The sequence below is a fragment of the Salarias fasciatus genome, chromosome 11, assembly GCF_902148845.1.
Source record: "Salarias fasciatus chromosome 11, fSalaFa1.1, whole genome shotgun sequence".
Lineage (NCBI taxonomy): Eukaryota > Metazoa > Chordata > Actinopteri > Blenniiformes > Blenniidae > Salarias > Salarias fasciatus.
In genome coordinates, this window is record NC_043755.1 from 5,126,007 (window position 1) to 5,145,497 (window position 19,491).

The 19,491-nt window shown below is 43.0% G+C and overlaps 1 protein-coding gene across 2 annotated transcripts in view; it reads left to right on the forward strand.

Moving 5' to 3' along the window:
• Positions 1-19,491, forward strand: part of LOC115397168 (CUGBP Elav-like family member 3) — a 24,297-nt gene continuing 4,806 nt past the window's right edge. Inside the window, exons 1-9 of one of the 2 annotated variants that reach the window (XM_030103373.1) lie at positions 1-259; positions 1,835-1,917; positions 16,320-16,368; positions 16,784-16,921; positions 17,017-17,096; positions 17,419-17,574; positions 18,007-18,151; positions 18,416-18,562; positions 18,660-18,725. In XM_030103373.1, coding sequence (XP_029959233.1) covers positions 115-259; positions 1,835-1,917; positions 16,320-16,368; positions 16,784-16,921; positions 17,017-17,096; positions 17,419-17,574; positions 18,007-18,151; positions 18,416-18,562; positions 18,660-18,725 — 1,009 coding nt within the window. In that variant the 5' untranslated portion in view covers positions 1-114. The remainder of the gene's footprint in view (positions 260-1,834; positions 1,918-16,319; positions 16,369-16,783; positions 16,922-17,016; positions 17,097-17,418; positions 17,575-18,006; positions 18,152-18,415; positions 18,563-18,659; positions 18,726-19,491) is intronic. The other variant, XM_030103374.1, reaches the window with a different exon arrangement.

Below are 19,491 nucleotides of genomic sequence, written 5' to 3' on the forward strand. Positions count from 1 at the left end.
CCAACGGCTCATCAAGCATTCAAGCGTCACTATTTCCATACCTGCTACTGATCTGTTTGCCCCCCCGCCCCCCTGGTCCCTTCAGCACCCAGTTGTCCTCTTCACTTTGTCCTGATGAAGGAGGCTGACGCCATCAAGTTATTTGTGGGGCAGATTCCCCGGAATCTGGAGGAGAAGGACCTTAAACCTATCTTTGAGCAATTTGGAAAGATCTATGAGCTAACTGTGATTAAAGACAAATACACTGGCATGCACAAAGGTAAGTATCTCCCATGTAACACTGCTTAAAGCGAGACAAGCCCAAAGACGGGCAGAGAAATAGAAAGGCGAATGCTACATGACAGACAAGTAACAAACAGTAACACAGATAGATGGGTGGATTATTCTGCGCTGAGTGTCACATGTTACCATGGAAACTGTCACAGCACTTCTTGTCTTCATTTTCTGTTAATACTGTAACGCAAGTTCACGAAGACAGGCAAGCAGACTCAGTCACTGCACACACAGTCAATCAGTTTGACTTGTGACAAACAAGGATTGGGCACCGTTTAGGAAAAAAAAATGCTCTAAAATGTGTAAAAATGTTCCTATATGCTTCACAGACAAATGATCAAGCTGTGACTCTTAAGTTTATGAGCGAAATACAGACTGAAATCCTCCTTAATATATTAATGATTAGGCGACTTTGAGTAACTACCGATGGTGATTAACAACTAAAGAGACAAACTCTCTCTTTCTTTCAAACACGCACATACACACTCACACATGCTGACCTGGGGTTCTGTGTGTTATGGACCAGATTAGGCTGTATGCACCAATCAGTGTAATGGGCCTGTAAGCCTGGGTGGCACCAGGGAAAGAATCTGTTGTTTTGAGAATCCTTACGGCAACTCTAAGCCTCTCTTAAAAGCAATGAGATGGACCATAAGATACACGTGTGTCATAATGTGTGTGCTGTTCTACCTTTCTGTGTGTCGGCGTGTGTGAGATTAATCATCCCTCACATTTTTTTCTGTCTTTATGACATTATGTTGAGTCATCCTCAGTTCTTCAGATGTACATTTTGTGTGACTGTCGCGTCCCTTATTTGTCCCTCAATTTATTTCTTTAATCTGAATCTACGTTAGTCTGTCTGAGATGTCACTGGGATGCTAACCTGCTGCTAATCTTGTTGTCTTAGTGCTGGTGACAGGTGTAGTAAACAGCTCTGGCCAGCCAGCTCTGCTACCTACCCCTCCCTCACACACACAGACACAGGTACAGCTCATAGGAGAACAGAGGGAGTGTATTTTGAGTGATCGTGAGGCATGCATAGTGGTTAGTATAGGGCAGGAACCTGACAGTGGCAAGCCTGTAAGGCCTTGTTAGCCTCGTGCACACGTCTGTGGTGCTGTCATGTGTGCTGACTCGTGCCGTGCCGTTCTGAAATGTGCCGTGCCGTGGAGTGTCCTTCTCTGCTCTAGAGTACATCATAATGCTGTTGTCAAAAGTAGTTACCGTACAATGCATGATTCTTCATATTTTGATCGCCTTGCAAAATTATCCTTGTGATAATTCAAAACAGGGGACAAATAATCAGGGGAGACATCAGAAAAGGAAACATTTACATGATTTAAATTGTTTATGGCAGTGTGTGTGTGTGTGTGTCTGTGTGTGTGTATGTCTGTGTGTGTCTGGCTGTGTATGTGTGTGTATGACTGTATGTGTGTGTTTGTACGGAGTGATGCAGAGACGGAGATAAGGAATGACAAATGCTGGAGCCATTCACTGACCTTTTCTACTTTTACTCTTCTCCACCTCTTTTTCTCTTTGTCTGATCCTTTCTGTCTGACAGGATGTGCGTTTCTGACATACTGTGCAAGAGAGTCGGCACTGAAAGCCCAGAGCGCTCTTCATGAGCAGAAAACACTACCAGGGGTAAGTGCACATCATAAACATCAAGAAACGCACACAACACACAACATACACTCCCCAGACAATATAGAGTTCACACTTATGCAACAATGCACACAAGCATGCACGTATACCGCACATTCATCCTGGAGTTCCCGGCATACACAAACATCCACCTTGACATAACCAGACCCACCCACCCAGTAGACGTGTCTACACATGCACCCACAAACGCACGCACACGCGTGGACTTACATGAGTGTGTCTGTGTGCAGTTGGAGGTTCAGCTCCCATTAGTAACACTGTGACATAACTCAGCAGCCAGCAGGCCTCTTGCTGCTAAGGACAAACACTCCCTCTCACCGGAGACACATGGGGTACTCCATCAGCATTATCATCTCCATTTCTCTATCTTTCTCCGTCTTTCCATCTCTCGGCCGGCCCCTCCACTGGCCTCCGGTGATAGCTCCCGCCTGGAGAGTGTGTGTAATTAATGTGGCCATTCCCCTTTGTCTCATCCCAGTCTCCCTCCAGTCTCGCTAGTCTCTCTAGTGAGGGATCGCGCGCTACGCCTCGGCTGGGATAGGACACTGTTCATTATGGATGGGGCACTGTGTGAAGGCAGTGTCTGTGCTGTAGGCTCTACCTCTGTCACTCCCTCTCTATTTTTTACTCTCTGACCTGGTTTCCAGCATCATTAAAGGACGGATTTTACAGTGTCTGTTTTGGAGCATTTTGCATTTTAATGTTGCTGGGGGTTTTCTACTCCAGGACTCGCTTGCACAACTGTCCAGCCAAGACAGTGGGCTGTGAAAATAACAGATATTTAGCAGAAATGACTTTTGAATAGCCATATCCAACTTTTAGTTTGCAGCAGCTATAGTAAAATACTGGAAGTACCTCTGCCATCTCTGGGCCTCTCTCTATCGCACTCTCTCCGTGTTGCCTTGCAACTGATCAGAGTTTCAGCTCCTGTACCTTCCCTGCAAGCAGGAGTGTTGATAAGATCTCTGAGAAAATTATTGTAGGGCCTGAAGAAGAGTTGTGGGGGGAAGGGAGTCGTTCTGACTCATGCACAGCCACCAGCCCTTGCATAAATACATAGCGCAATCATTTTTTCATTTCCTATATGTGGAGAATGAATCTGAATGGAAGCATATACCCTCACCTTTACAAACATTGTGTGTTAATAATGACATTAATCCAATTAGGGACTGCTAAGAAGCCTGACCTTTCTGAATGAATCACCTTTCCACTCTGCTGTGTCTTATGTCGCTCTCCTGTGCTGCCCTTTGTCCTTTGACTCATCCCGACAACCTCTTCTTCTTCATCCTTATCCGCTGAAGACGCCACTAACGGCCACGTCGCAGCAAGGGAAATGATCTATACACACGCTTTACAAGTTGATGGCTGCTGCGAATTTCCCGGTAAATTGTGATAAATATTCTAGGCGCACGGAGGAAACGTTTGCAGGGAGGATACTCATTAGCAGAAGAGATTTACTAAAGAGCCAGGGTGCAACACTCACAAGCACCACTCTCCTGAGGAAGACCACTGCTCAAAAAAAATAAATAAATAAATAAAAAGGGTGCGGTGGCTGTCCAGACTTTTAAAAAACCTTGAATGATAAAACAATACTTTGTGTGCACCTGGATTTCTGTTTTCAGAATCTTGACATTCCCTCAAAGATCAAACATTTTTTTGTCTTGATTGGGCCTGAAGTGAATCTTCTAGTTTTTTCTGGAAATAATTTCCTGGCTAATTACGCAGATATGTTATTTATGACAAAGACATCATTTTCAAAAGCAAAGTGCTGCTTTAGTCGTGTGGGGGCCACTACATTGTGGAACGCCCTACCTCTACCTTTTAAAGTTTCATTCCTCATAGCTATATTTTTTACTATTATGTGTGTCTTTCATCTTCTTTGTCTCCTTCACTGCCTTTAGTACCCTCTTTGACAGGATTTAAAAACGCCTAAAGAAGATTTTTCACTCTTCTTCACACGTCCTTCTATTATCCCATTCTTTTGTCTACCTCAGAAATGCCTTTTCATCTCTTCTGTAGTCTTCCTTTTACTTTCCCCAGACCTCCACATGCTTCTTTTCGTTCCATTTTATCCTTTTCTTCCCCAAAGTCTCAGCTGTCCTGTATTCAGCTCCTCCCCTCACATCTTCCCGTTTCTCTGCGCCAGTACAGTACGATAGAATGCTCTCTTCACTACCTTCAACTCTTCTCATTTCATGGTGTCCCTCTCTCTTGCCTCCTTTTCCCTTACTGCTGTCTTTTACTCCTTTTCTTTTCTCTCTCTCTCGCTGCACGGTGTTGCTTCCTCCTCAGATTCTCATTTCACAGTCATTTATGGTAACCCTTTAAGTCCTCCTCTCAACGCAAGTCCTCCCCCCCCCCTCCACCCCCTCCACCCCCGCCACCCCCACACCCTGCAGCTCTTCTACCCCTCGTCTCATTTCCCCTCTTCTTGATTAGTTGACCTTTTTGACCGTTTCACACCCGCCTCGCCTCCCTCTCCTCCTCTTCCCCAGTTCTACTTGTTAAGCTGCACGAGTTTAGCACAAGCTCATTTTCATAGTCAGATTTGGGGTTTACCATGGGCCGAGGGGGCTGGGGTGGAGTGTACACTGTTTGCGTTTGCGTGCGTGCTCGTGTGCATGCGTTCCTGTCTCGATCGAGTGGGGTTGAATTTTAAGATCACGTTGATCTGTAGGCAGTGTTGGACTGTCAGGAACCTCATAAAACTTTAATTAAACTGTGGCATCACACTCATACCGAAGTGTTTTTCTTACACCCATGGTGACAAGTCGAGTGTCACACAGTATTATTGCTCCTGTCTGTCATTCACTGATGGGATTCGACACCGATTTAACAACTACACTATAGAGCAGTCAGACAAATGGAAGTTTTGAGGTTTGCAAAGAAGCTGTACCTCAAATGCTGCGGCTGGCTTCCGAGGGGGCAGCAGAATGTCACACTGGAGAATGAGAAAAAGTACAGAGGGATTGTGAGTTAGAGATGAACAGATGGCCTTATCAGAGTGCTCTGCGCCTTGTGTTTAATTTGGACATAGTGAAAGGAAAAGAAGCAAAGAGGAAGCGCGACATGAGGAGCGAGCGAGTTACACGATGTTAGTCCAAGTAGCAGGAATTTAGCTGTGAAACGGCTGTAACTCACACACATTTTGTGTAGAAATGTCCCTTTGGGGCACGCCCACATGAAAGATCACATGTTTAACTGTCACATTTTATTTGCTCTAGAAATTTCAATTACTTATTTACATATTCACACAGGAATTCCACCAAATGGAGAACAATGATCAAAGATTACAGTTAAGTAAAATTCTGCTCCATAAATGCATTTTTTGTGTTTTGTTGAAATTCAGTCAAAGCCACATTTAGTAAATCTCAGTGAGCGAATAGGGAGGATTAATATCTCATTTAGACATTTTCAATTCTTTCATTTATTTAATATTTTGGCTTTATTGCTGTCGGAGGAACCCTCTGTTGTTAAAGCTGAGGTTTATGCAAACTCATTCACCGATATGAGATGCATATAAATGCATGTGTGAAACCACGAACCGAGTGGCGTGACTGGTGTGCGTTTTCAGACCAAGGAGTTGATGGCAGGTGGATGCCAGCGTGTGTCTGAGGTCAGAGGCCACGACTCAGCCTCTCGTGAACCAATTTGAGGGTGGTGTCGGGGGCGGGGCTCTCACAGCAGTAAAAGTTTACCTCCAGGAAAATCATTAGGAGGAAATGACATCTCCCACACCGTTAAGCTGCAAAATGCTTTTAACAAAACCAACACGTTTGGATACGTGAAGTTTGTTTCTCACTTTAATATTTTTAGATTCAGTTTCGTCCAAACATTAATACAATATAACTGTTTTCATAGAAGGGAGAGAGATTTTTTCATTTTCAGTACTTCCTCCACTTACATCACTTCTCACGCACGAGTGACACAGAAAGACTTTGCATACATGATAACAAAGATATGAAAACTTGCTCATGCATGTTCGTTTTTCATGCACACAGAATTTAGAGCAATCATTTATACAAAAAAAGCCCTTGCTTCATCCTAATCCCCTCGTCCATCCTTCCTCCCTCTCTCTCTTTTCATCACGCCACACTTCCCTCCCAGCCTGGCTGGATTTTAACCTCCTATCTGCCTTTGCTTTCTATCTAACGCTCTATCTCTCCCAGGCCTCCTGCTGCCGTATTTCCTCCCATATCTCTCTCCTTATCTGTTTCTTTTGTTCTTTGCTGTCGATATCTCTCTCTCCATTTAATCTGCACTCTCTTCTCTCTGTGTTTATCACTCCCTTCATCTTTGTGCGACTTCAAACACAACAGTTGGTACACACACATATACATGCACACACTTGTACGCACGTACACATCTGTTTGGTCACGCTGGCCTCCGCAGATCTCAGCGTAGGTGAAATTAAAGTGTGATAAGCAGCTTACCAGGTGTGTGTTGTCATGCTTCACTGCTCTCCAGGCAGCACTCTACTCCCCTGTTCTTTGATTAGAGGCAAACCACACATGCAATCACGCACGCACGCACGCACACACGCACTGTGCTTCCGTGACACATTGGATGTGTAATGAATTATTAAAACGGCAGAAGAGGCACTACAGGACAAGTAGTTAACAATAACTGATACAGCAGACGATCGATACACTTATTAAAAAAATGATAAAGTTTGTAGCGGTGATATTGATTAAATGCAGATGGTCTGACAGTGTTCCTGCGCTGATAAATTGAAACGCTGTACTTCCAGAGTTACTGCCAGGTCATGCAAACACGACATGAGCTGTTCTGCTTTTTATTGAGCCGGGATCAGAGAGAGTAGTAAGTCTATTTATGTCTCGGCCTAAAAAGGTTAAACTTTATACACATAGCAGTTGCATAGACTCAGCTGGATAAGGCCAAACAATAACAGCACAGCAGTGGCAGAAATTTCTTTGTTACAGCTCGTTTTACATCACATTCTTTCAGGGTGGCTGAAGAGGTCTGAGACGAGGGAAGGGCACTGTCTTTTCATCTGTCCATCATGCAAGAGTTGACGTTCATCAGATCCACTTTCGTTTTGTGCACGTTGTATACATCCTGTGTGTGTGTTTCCATGTGGAATCTAAGATGCCTGGCAGGCAGCCTCCCTATGGGCAAAGCTATGATGAGCAATTATCCACTAGGGCGACTTTGTAGGCTAATTTAGCATATTTATGTGGTCAGCAGCACTGTTTACTATTCCCCTTCACTGCTTACTGCTGCACTTTCAATTTAGAACAGACCCCAGATCCCTCTCTCTCTCTCTCTCTCTCTCTCTCTCTCTCTCTCTTTCTCTCTTTCTCTCTCTCTCTCTCTCCCCCTCTCTCTCTCTTTCTCTCTATTTTCCCTCAGTCTCTTCCCCCTCTGCCTCTATCTCTCCCCTCCTGATGGGGTTTGTGATGTGTATCGCTCCCCCTCCCTCATGCTGTTTCTCTATTTTTATCCTCACCGTGTGTGGGATGGGAAGGGAGTAGAGGGACAGGTGTAGAATCAAGTGCGTGCGTGTGTGTGCATGTGTGTTTGAGTGTGTGTATGTGAGTGTGTGTGTATGATGTGTATGAATTACGTGTGTCTATGTGTGTAGAGAGAGAAAAAAGAAGTTGGAGAGCGTGATACAGAGGGGGGTTGCAGAGCAGAAGGGTGTTTGTTTGGGTTGTGCACAGCAAAATCCAAAGGGGATTTTAGTTGTTTGTTTAAACGACAAATGTTAGTTGTGGAAGTGTGCTTTTGTCTATATGCTGGCCATGCATACGCATGCTTGTGTTCACGTGTGTGTGTGTATCCATACGGGTTCATGTGCGCATGTAACGTAGAGAGAAAGAGTCCCTGCCTCATATTTCACCACAAAATTGAGGCAGAATCTAATCATAGCCTCATAAAAGCCTGACCCTGGAGAGAGCCTGCCTCTTTAAGACCTAACCTAAACACACACACACACACACACACACACACACACACACACACACACACACCCATACACACTGAGGAACATTTATCTCTCGGCCAGTTTGGAAATTACGTTTGTGACTGTGGACACATGATTACCAGGTTGTGTGATTGTTCACTGCCAAATCAGTGTCTCTCAGATGCTAAGCTCTAAAGTAGCCCAAAGTTGAGTCGAGTCCATATCACACACCATCTGTTTTGTAAATCCAGCCAGCTTCTGCAGGGTCTGGTCTCCACATTCATGGAATGAAAAGAGCTGTTTAGCTGCAATTATCAGTTGTCATTAAAGCATCTCATGCTGGATGCTTTGTTGTTTATTTGTGCAGTTCGTTTCAGACCTTCACTTGCACGCAGCATCCATGTCCATTTAATTTTCATATTCAAACACCGTGGATCTGAAAGCTGCGCATTTGATGGATTTTGACAAAATGTCACGTTGACTGAAATCTCAACATAATGAAACACATAGAAAATAGATGTTTGGGAATAAAAATTGCACTGTATATTACCTTTGACCGACAAAAGAGGAATATGTTTCACTCATGTATATGACTGTTAATATTTTTTCTTTAAGAAAACAAGTGCCAGAAACCTTAGTGCCAAAAAATCACTTAAATGCAGTGACCTTAACAGATGCCAGACCCAAGTGCATTTGCACTTTGAGCATTTAAGCAGTGGCACCAATGTCCAGTGCCAAACCATGTAGCAAACATCATTCCCCTTTTACATCAATTACTGTAACCTTGACCATCTCATTTCCATATTTAAGCACAGTTCTTAGTACACTACACTTTGTATCAAACATTCTTTGATTGAAAGTGATTTTGTTTTCTTTAAATATTGATGTGTATTTTCCCCAAAGTTGCTGTTAGTTTTAAAGTATTGCAATAGAAAGTTGAAGTATTACAATAGAAAAAAAAAAGTACATATGTCATGAAGGCAAAATTTGACTGGAATGAATTGGCATCTTTCATTCTGTCCGTCAGACTCCAATTCCTGCGGCTCACAATCCAGACACCTTGTCGCAGCATGCAATATTTATGTGTCTGCTCTGAGACAGACGTATACAACAGGCTTGTGCGAGTGGGCAAAATGAATGTGTGAATGTATGTGAATGAAAAAAGGGGGCTAAGAGAAGTGGAGGAGGGCCATGGAGAGGTCTGGCATGAATAGGGGTGCATAGACAGGGAGGGGGTGGGGTGAGACATGGGAGGAGTGGAGGAGGTCGGGTTAAAGAGAAGGAGGAAACAGGACAAAAGTTTTCCATAATGAGTGTGGAGGAAGGGGCAGGCGGGTGGTGAGTGGAAGAAAGGGCTTTTTCTGGGTGGTGGAGGAGTGGGAGGGAGTCGGGGCGCACTTCTGTCAATTTAAACAGAGACATCTGTCAGAGGGGGCCAGTGGTGTGTGTGTGTGTGTGTGTGTGTGTGTGTGTGTGTGTGTGTGTGTGTGTGTGTGCGTGCGTGCGTGTGTGATTAGGCGGGCAAGTAGATGACAGGACTTTAGCTGCACCTGGGGTGTGACCTCTGCTCTGAGGTCCCCTCTCTAACCACACTTCAAGCTGCTGTCTCAATAATGGCCTTTTCTCCGTGATCACAGAGCAAAGCTGCAGCTTTACTCTACCAAATTATACTGCTGTAGATGAGGACAGTTCACATTGTTCCGTTCAACAACAGAAGACCATGAGAGTACAACAACATTGTCAGGTTGTTATTGTGTGGCAGGAGAAAAAAAAAAACAATTCTCTACATGGAACTTTAATTTTTGAGAAACTATTTAAGTACTGGAAGGAAGATTGTCTAAAGTCTTCATCCCCTTGCCTGGCCTTCAAGATTTATACGTATGTGAGGTTCATCACATTTATAGAAGATTTAGCTTTGGATAAAAAAAAGAAAAAAATACTATGTGATAAGCTTGAAATGCAGTCTTTGGGCTTATAAGCTCAGAGGCTTATGTGCCCACTCAGTTATGAGTGTATGTAATTCTGTCATTAATGTGCTTCAGCCTTAATGTAAAAAAAATAAAATAAAATCAAATAAACAATGCCTTTATTTATTCTGGTTTCATGGAAATTAAGACGATGCCTGTATGATAATCTGTATGAGTTTGAAATGCAAAACAGCTAATGTGTTCAGCAAAAAAAAAAAGTAAATAAAAATAAACACTACAAATACATTAGAGGCTTTGCTGCAGGCAGGCGACTCTGTGTCTCAGAGACCTGCCTTTTGCTCAGTCCAAAAAACAAAAACAAACAAACAAACAAAAAAACGACACGGATTCACATTACCTAGTGAGATTAAGGCTTCAGGAGAAACTCAAGAAAAAGCCTCATCAGGAAACTAATCAGTTATTGTCAGTGTGGCCTCAGTGTACATGATACTGAGTATACATATTCATGAAAGACAAGAAAATAGATTAGGTGAAAGAAAAAAAAAATAGCAGAAATGAGTGAAAGTGTATTTTATGTATTTTACACTCCCAGTGAGCAGCTATGAGAGAAAACAAGTGATTTCTGTCACTTTCATTTTCTGGGATCGTGCAGAACACTGTAACTATCTGAGCATTCAGAAATGTGTCACTGGCTCTGTGTTCAATGTAATCTCAGCGAATATGAGATTTTTACAGTCATGAATTTGTATGGCTTTGAACAGCCTTTTTAATTCACCAGCTCATTTCCCAAAGGACTTACACTCCCTAAAATAGAAAGAAGGTCCAAGTGCATAGGTCTAACAGTTATCCGCTATAGTGCCGTTGGATTATGTTGGACTAAATCCAAAGGATCAAATTTCAGTGAGTGCTTCAATGCTGCATGCAGAATGTTCTCTCATTGGGGTTCGACTAAAACAGATAAATATTATAGGGCTCAACAGGGCAAGTTACTTCTGCGTTCTGGATGGTTTGATACATCGCTAGGGAGCGTGATGGAGGAAAAACGATCATGGCAGCGAGAATAAAATGTGTGGCTAATCTGTACTTCAAGGGAGAGGCAGATGAAGGGTTAACAGCTTGATAAAGTATTGAGTTGAGGGCAGACTTCTCAGGTGTGAAGAATGGAATGAGAGAGATAGAGGGAGGGACGAGCGCAGGGGGATGGGCCGCGCGCAAGCTTGTATTATGGTTGTCGACCCCCGTTACCAAGCAACGGCGCCGAGCAAGATGCCAGGTTGCTAGGTAACCTGGAGGATGCAAAGCTTAACTTGGTGCGATAGAGAGGCGGGGGCGAAGTGGGGTGGAGCCGGGCTGTAGAACTGCTCCACCTTATCTCTCGCTTCCTCTATTTCTCACATTTCAGTGTTTTCATCCCGCTGCACGGTAGAGGTGTAAGCCCAGCTTCAGCAGAGAATCAGGGGGTTGCAACTACAATACATTCAATTCCACTGAAATATTAACATCCTCACTTGTACACGAAAGCACACTCTGTACAGACTTGCTTACACAAATGATACAAAAAAACTAATAAGTGATAAATAAAATGTTAATATGATTTACGACTTAATATTGTTGGGGATCTTCCGTGATGTGTAGAGTGACTAATTTCTCATGCCGCATATTTATCTGCAAATTTACATCTTGTCTGTTGGTCGTGTTGATGATTGGTGCTGATATCAAATATTCAGATAGGACAGTTATTTGCTTTGTACTTTACTCTTTCATGATTAACAGAAAGCCTTTTACAGTAAACAAGGATTTTTTTTCCTCCAAAGATCTGCTTCTAATAAATTACTGAAACGGTTGATGTTTTGCTAAAATACCTCAACAATAATTTGCACTAACTGAAGAACTGAATCAGTTCAGGTAGAAGTGTTTTGAGTTTATTTTTGTTTCACACTTGCATTAAAACAATATTCAGTCTATATTGGGATAATAACGTTACATTAAAAATCTATGTCAATATGATGTACTTTTGTAATTCCAGTCAAATGCATAACAAAGTTAGCATTATATAAAACCTTTGTGGAGTTTTATGTAAAACTCATAGCAACAAGGATATTTTAGTTGTTTTTTTTTAATTCATAAAATTGGCAAAATGATGGAGGAGTTAATAATCATGTGATGTATGTTACAGGCTAGAAAATAAACAGTATTAAAGAGAAGTGAATGAGTTAAGGGCGGTAAAGGAGAGAGGGGAAGGGATAGAAAAGATAAAAAAGAAAATGCTGTGATGGCCATGTCATCAGGCTGGGTATGGAGGGATTATGGAGCTGAGAGAAGAAGGAGGGGAATCGAGGATATGCGAGAGGAAGAGGCAGAAATAATGCTAGATCGTGGAGAAGGGATAAAAATAGTTTTCCTTTCTTGTGCGCTCTGGAAAATGGACATGTGAAATTGCATGGATGGAGTGTTCCAGAGGAAGATTGAAGGGGGAAGGGTGTTTGTGTGTTGTGTGTGTGTGTGTGTGTGTGTGTGTGTGTGTGTGTGTGTGTGTGTGTGTGTGTGTGTGTGTGTGTGTGTGTGTGTGTGTGTGTGTGTGTGTGTGTGTGTGTGTGTGTGTGTGCTGGTGGTTGTATGTAAGAGTGATGTGAAGAAAGAGTGCAAATGTTTGTGTCTGTTAACGTATACACACACACACACACACACACACACACACACACAGTATATTGTCCTTCTGCGTCTTGTAATCAGTTTTTACATTTTGTCTCCAAGAATTTTTTTTTTCATTCTCTAAAAGATTGCCTTCCAGCATTTTGATGGCAAAGGGGGGGAAAAAAATCAACGCTTTATTTAATCCATGTTCCAAATAGTGCGTGTACACACACATTTAAATAGGGACACTACCCTTCCCTCCAAACATGGTGCAATGGTTTATTCCACTGATTTTGCATAGGTGGGGGAGGGGGTCGAATACGATTTGATTGGATAATCCAAGGATTTAATATCCCTTAATCCTGACACAATCCTCTCTGCATTACTGCAGGGAGCAAGATTAACTGTATGTGTGTAGTATGTGTTTGTTTCTGTGTGCACAGAAGGGCGGATGCACTGGAGGAGTGAAAAAGTGTTGTGTGCACTGTGTGTCAGTGAGTGTGTGTGCGTGCATGTGTGACTGGCATGTACTGTTTGTGTGTTTGCGTTGTCACCACAGCATGCAAATGGAGCTGTGTTTGCATGCGGAGTTTGATCATGCATGTATGAGTGGACGTGCCTCCACTGAGTATGAGTACTCATGCAAGCTCGCACACAATCATATATCACATATCTCTCCCCCCATTCGTCGCCTCCCATACGAATTCACTCTCCGCAGAGATACAGAAACTGTCTCTCAGCGCGAGCTTTTTAGTATGCAGCAGGATGGATCAAACCACACTCCAGTAAGAAGCCAGCTCCTCATACGTGCACACGTTTACAGATGGTTACTGTTAATTAAGTCTTAATTGGAACGTGAGTAATTAGAGGATAATTTGACTTGAAAGGAGTGTGTGGCAGTTCATGTGTGTTAAAGAGAAGGAGAGGGAAAAAAGACAGACTGGAGTACAGTGTGATTGACTATACTCTGCATTTTTCTCTTGAACTCAAGGAAATTTTAATTTCACGATGACAGGATGGATTCAGTTTCCTCACCTTCCTACTCACATGTACTTATTGATAACACCTCTCTTCATTATTCTTATGCATTTCCTTCCTCTATATCATGCTCAGTATTCGTGTGCAAGTTTTAATATTCACCATCCAAGACAGGGAAATGTGTTGGGAATGGAGTATAAAGGCAGCAAATCATTCTCCAGGATAAATTCTTTGTTTATCCAAAGAGCACAGCAGTCGCCCTTGGCAACCAGCATCCTTGTTTACCTACCCAGTGTGCCGTCATACGATTGCCATGACAACGAGCTGGTTGCCATGCCAATTTTCCGATGCCATTGTGTTGTCTCCGTAGCGGCAATGTGCTCTCTTCACCTGCTGCTCGTCTCCATCTCCTGATCCTTCCTCTCATCTTTCAGAATACATTGTATGAATTGTACAAGTCCTGACTGGAAAACATTGAAAGGGGAACGCTCTTCAAATATAATAGCATTTTTCATATCGACCTACTGTGATTCATTTGGAATCAGGAGCTGTGACTATTCAGTCTGTTTTAGACTAACCTCAATGAAGGAAGAAATGGAAGAGGTGATGGATGGATGGAAGGATAGAGAAGGGGTTAGTGGACACAAATCTTGCTACAATCAGCCTGCTCTACAACACAATCCAAAATCAATGAACAAGACGGGACTGATCGATGAGTTGATAGCGCAAGATAGATGACAGGGTGGATGGACAACAATAACATCAGGACAGGGATATGATGGATGGATGGATGGATGGATGGATGGATGGATGATGGATGTATGGATGGATGGATGGACGGACAGACACCGTGAATCCAAGGTTATAGAGGAATGTTACGGCTTTGTGTGTGTGTGTGTGTGTGTGTGTGTGTGTGTGTGTGTGTGTGTGTGTGTGTGTGTGTGTGTTTCTGTAAGTTTATGTTCATGCTGACTGCTTAAGTCGATAAAGGTGTGTGGTTAAAAATGTATATAATTTTTTCTCTGCAGACTGAGTGTGTGTGTGTGTGTGTGTGTGCATGCGTGCGTGCGTGCGTGCGTGCGTGCTCGTGCAAGCACACGTGCTTGAAGGCCTTGCTGTAGATCAATAGCTTTGTGGTGACAGCTAAGAGCTGATTAATCAAATGTATGGATCAGTCTCTCTCTGCTCTGCCCTCTCCTCAATTACCAGCTTCATTACATTGCCTTAACACCCCACTGGGATCTGTCTCCATTCTTTCTCCTCATGCCCTCCCCAGCCCCTCCCTGCACCCTCCTCCTCCTCCTCCTCCTCCTCCTCCTCCTCCTCTACGTCCCATCTCATCCTTTTCTTTTAATCTTCTGGTCTCCTCATCGAATTTTTCAGTAACTTTTCATGATTGTCACCTTTGATTCAGATGGATGGCTATTTATTTTAAAGAATGCATTTATTTTAAAGAAGATTTGATTTCAGAGGATTTCAATGCTCCAAAACTGATTGGATGACAAAAATAGTGGATCACCTACTCCAGGGGGATGCTTGTTTGTTTTTCCTTGCTTTGCGAATTGATGCTTCTTCCTTGTTCAACCCAACCCTGTTGTCCCCTTTACCCTCCATTGCTTATTTCAATCCATCCTTTTTTTTTTCTCTCTTACTTATACTTCTTTCCTCCTCTCCCTGCCATCGTTCTGCCGCCCTTCTCCTTCTCCACCCTTCGGTATTAACACTCTGTCTCATTGCTTCTGTGCTATGACTAAGCAGTGTGTGCACGTGTAGTATGTGGCCGCGTATGCCTCCATTCATGTGTTTCAACCCTGTGCATTTAACGCTTAGCATATGGAGATTAAAAGACATACAGAAATGTCTTTGCATGCATTATCACTCTGAGTGAGGGATCTCTGTAGTCGTGACATATTCTACAAGGAGGAAGTCACGACTAAGTCACGCATCACTCCTCACTCCTTCCTCTCTTTCTATTCTTTTTCAATCATCCTCTGAGGGACAGCTCTGCTTTCATCCTCCCACTCAGTCTGTCTATCTCGCTTCTCATGTAATACTTATTTTTCAAGCCTTCCCATTCACTCCAGGGTTCTTCTTGGCCTTCCACCTGCCCTTTTAGTCGGTCGAAATCAGTCGGGGTCCCCCAGGCCTCTCTTTCTGTTTCTTGTTCTCTATCCTTTTATTTTTAGCTGACTGCCCCTGTTCACTTTACACACTTGTCATTTCACCTTACTATAAACCATTGCCTCTCTCTCTCTCTCTCTCTCTCTCTCTCTCTCTCTCTCTCTCTCTCTCTCTCTCTCTCTCTCTCTCTCTCTCTTTCTCTCTCACACCCCTGCCCCCTTCTCCTCCTCTTCTCTGTATCTCAGCCTGCTCTTGTCCCTCATCTAATCCGTAGTTCTTCTGTAATCCAGATCAGCTGGCATGCATTCTTAATCTCATCACTTCTCAATCCCCCCAGTGCTCTGCTGTGGTGTGTGTGTGTGTGTGTGTGTGTGAGTGCGTGCACATGCGTGTGTAAGTGTAAGAAATCAGAGGTAGTAAGATTGTGTGTGTGTGTGTGTGTTGTCTGACACAGAAAGACAGAGACCTGGCACATTGCTGTAACACAACTGCTACCTACTAAACCCCATTAATCTGTTGCTGAAGAACACAAGGAAACAACTGTTTTACGTTTTAGAAAAATTCAAACCATTATTGTGAATAGAAGTATTTTCTGTTGGAATTTTCTGATAGTGTCATTTGACACCTTTCTTAAAAAAATCTCTTGAAATGGATAAAGAAAACACTTTAATAAAGTTACATTGAGAATCAACAATTGATTTCAGCTAGAGAATATGGGAAATTTCCAAATTGAAAAAATGAGAGTTGTTTTTGTTGACCATCTGTGTTTATGTCCCTGTTTGTTTGTCCCTCAGATGAATCGGCCAATCCAGGTGAAACCAGCTGACAGCGAGGGCAGAGGAGGTGAGACACACTTAAGTATTCAAACACAAGCAAGCGTCTTTCAGTCCTTGTGAGACCACTGATTAACTCAACGCGTCCTGTCTGCACTTGATCCAACCAGACCCGTCGCAGTGAACGTTTCACTTGATACAGATATCTTTTTAAGGGAAGCCACTAAATGCCGTCACTTCAAACCTGCTATTGAATTAAGAAGACAAACACAACAACGGTGACAAATAAGCAGGTGTCAAGTCAGACAGAAAATGGTCAACAAGGTGCTTGACAGGGTTCTTATGCATTTTCTCCAGTCAATACTGCTCCCTGGTGGACAAAGGTGGTAGTTTCCATAGACCCATTCTTTAATCTGAGAGAAAAAAAAGTCTGCTCTTGGAGGAATTTAGGACTAAATCTGTATATTTTCTTTCATGCTCTGTTGGTCTCTCAGAGGACAGGAAGTTATTTGTGGGCATGTTGGGAAAGCAACAGAGTGACGAGGACGTCAGAAGGCTGTTCGAGCCCTTTGGCAGCATAGACGAGTGTACTGTGTTGAGAGGACCCGATGGCACCAGCAAAGGTAACATGATTGCTCTGGCACTAACAGCTGAGACACATCAGATGACTTTATTTCATTCAGCACCACACATTCATTTACTGGATGTTTTGCTGCAGGATGCGCGTTTGTAAAATTCCAAGGGCACGCTGAAGCTCAAGCTGCCATCAACAGCTTGCACGGGAGTCGCACAATGCCGGTAAGTTTCATGCAAGTGATCTCAATTGTTGAAGTCAGCCACATAAAATACACATATGCACACTTTGCATATCCCTGGCACACATTACTTAATGCATCTCCATTCTACCTGAGGCATGTGTGTCACAAGGGAGAGTTTAAATGATCTGTCAGTGCTAATGCAAAGTAAATGTATATTTGCTCTACTGTATGAGCTGGGATGAGCCTAATTCCCATGTGACTCAGCCAGGATTAATTGAATGGAGAAATTGAATGGATAAAGGCACAGTCCAGTACCGTTAAAACTTAGTTCTTTACTTCTATCCTCGTCCCTCTCCTCGCAGGGGGCGTCATCTAGTCTGGTGGTGAAGTTTGCGGACACAGAGAAGGAGCGAGGACTGAGGAGGATGCAGCAGGTGGCCTCCCAACTGGGCATCTTTAGCCCCATGACCCTCAACTTCCCCGCCTACAATGCCTACACGCAGGCGGTCAACGCACAGGCAAGCATTCACTGTACTACACACATATGAACAAAACAAGTTTGTAAGGGTAGTGCTGTGCTTATGAAAGGATGTAATAAATTTGAAGAGGCTATCAGTGGTGTAATTGGGGCTAATGTTATTACCCAGACAACAGAACATACGTCATCTGGCATTAGCTTTCCCGCAACACACAACCATTAACCCACTGACTCTGGACATAATGGCCTTGTAATTAGATCTCTATTCATCTGTTCCTCCATCACTCCCCTCCTCTGTCCCCTTCTTCTAATTTTCCTACTTCATCTTTCCCTCTCTTTTCCCCCCTGGTTCCCATGTCAATTCAACTATCTCTTTGTCATTTTCCTTTCTCCCTCACTTTTCCCTCTTTGTTCCTCCTCCCTCTTGACTTCCGAATCCCCTTCCCCGCTCTCTTCCCTTCCATGTTTACAGCTTGTCCAACAGCAGGCCCTGGTTGCCCAGTCAGCGTACTTGTCTCCAGTGGCAACAGTTGCTGCTGTACAGATGCAGCAGATGGCAGCGCTCAATGCCAACGGAATCATCGCCACACCCATTACACCCATCACACCGTCCTCGGGTAGGTTCCCATGCCCATACGCAACTTCTTCTAAAACACTGTTGGATTTGTTGCAATAATGCACGGTTGTAGAATTCACCACTTACATTTCTACATTATGTTTTGATTATATAGACAAAATGTCATTGCATTTGCATAATGGCTATTGGCTTTCACCTCTAATTTCATTTTTGCACTTTGCTGTATTTCAGGTTTATAAGTTCTTCATTTTTTTATTTTGCAGCAGCTGAGCTTAATTTTCATGGGTGTGATTTGTGTTTTTAGGGACAAACACTCCACCAACTATTGCAGCAACGCCCGTGCCCGCTCTCCCCCCTCCAATAGGTGTGAATGGTTACAGCAGCGTGCCAGCTCCCACCAACGGACAGCAAACAGAGACATTATACTCCAACGGTGTCCACCCTTACCAAGGTAGTTTGAATTTAGGGGTGTATAGAACAGAGCAGCAGACACATGTTGTGAAATCTCTATTTTTTTCATGCTTAGAGGTTTTATTTTATTCCCTCAGCTCAAAGTCCTGCAGCCGCCTTGGATCCTCTACAGCAGGCCTACGCAGGCATGCAGCACTACACAGGTACAGACAGATCTGTAAGCTGGTTGTCATTTTGACCTGGAATCCTCACATATTATCATTTAATATGTAATGCGTAATTAAGTTGAAAATTTTACAGTTCTTGTCGTGGACTGCTAAAACATCCACGGTGTCTATAACTTTCAACATTCCTGATTGAAATGCATAGGTTTATATGAGGCTTCTACAGAATCTGATGTGAACAACAGTTATTCTTGACACTCTTTAAATCTGCACAAAAGCTTTGCTTTGGAGCAGCTCATATGGATCCTATTACACATGCCAGCGCTGCATAATTTTAACACACTTTGAAACAAAGCTACAAGCGCGATGCAAGTGTCCCTGTCTGGCCACAACTCATGTTATAATTTTCACTACAATGTTTCTGAAACTTTTCAGATGTTGTCAGGTACAAGCAAACAAACCAAAAACAGATATAAGAAATCAGGCACCATGACTGTGTTATTTTGAACAAATTCATGAGCTTGTTGAATTGGTGATAACAATTTTTTCATTTAGAATTCAGGCAAATTATTCTTATAGTTGTTATTTTATTGACTGTTGTTTTGTCATACTTGGTACTTTGTGCATAGGTAGCAACAGCACTGATACATTATCTTTTATTTGAGCAGATTTCACTGTTGCTGTGGCACATTGTCAGATGTATCTCCATTTAGTGATGCACCTAAAATCATCTTTGAACTTTACCTTGCAAATTACGTTTCACTTTGTCAAAAAAAAGGAACAGATTCAAATCAGCAAACATTGC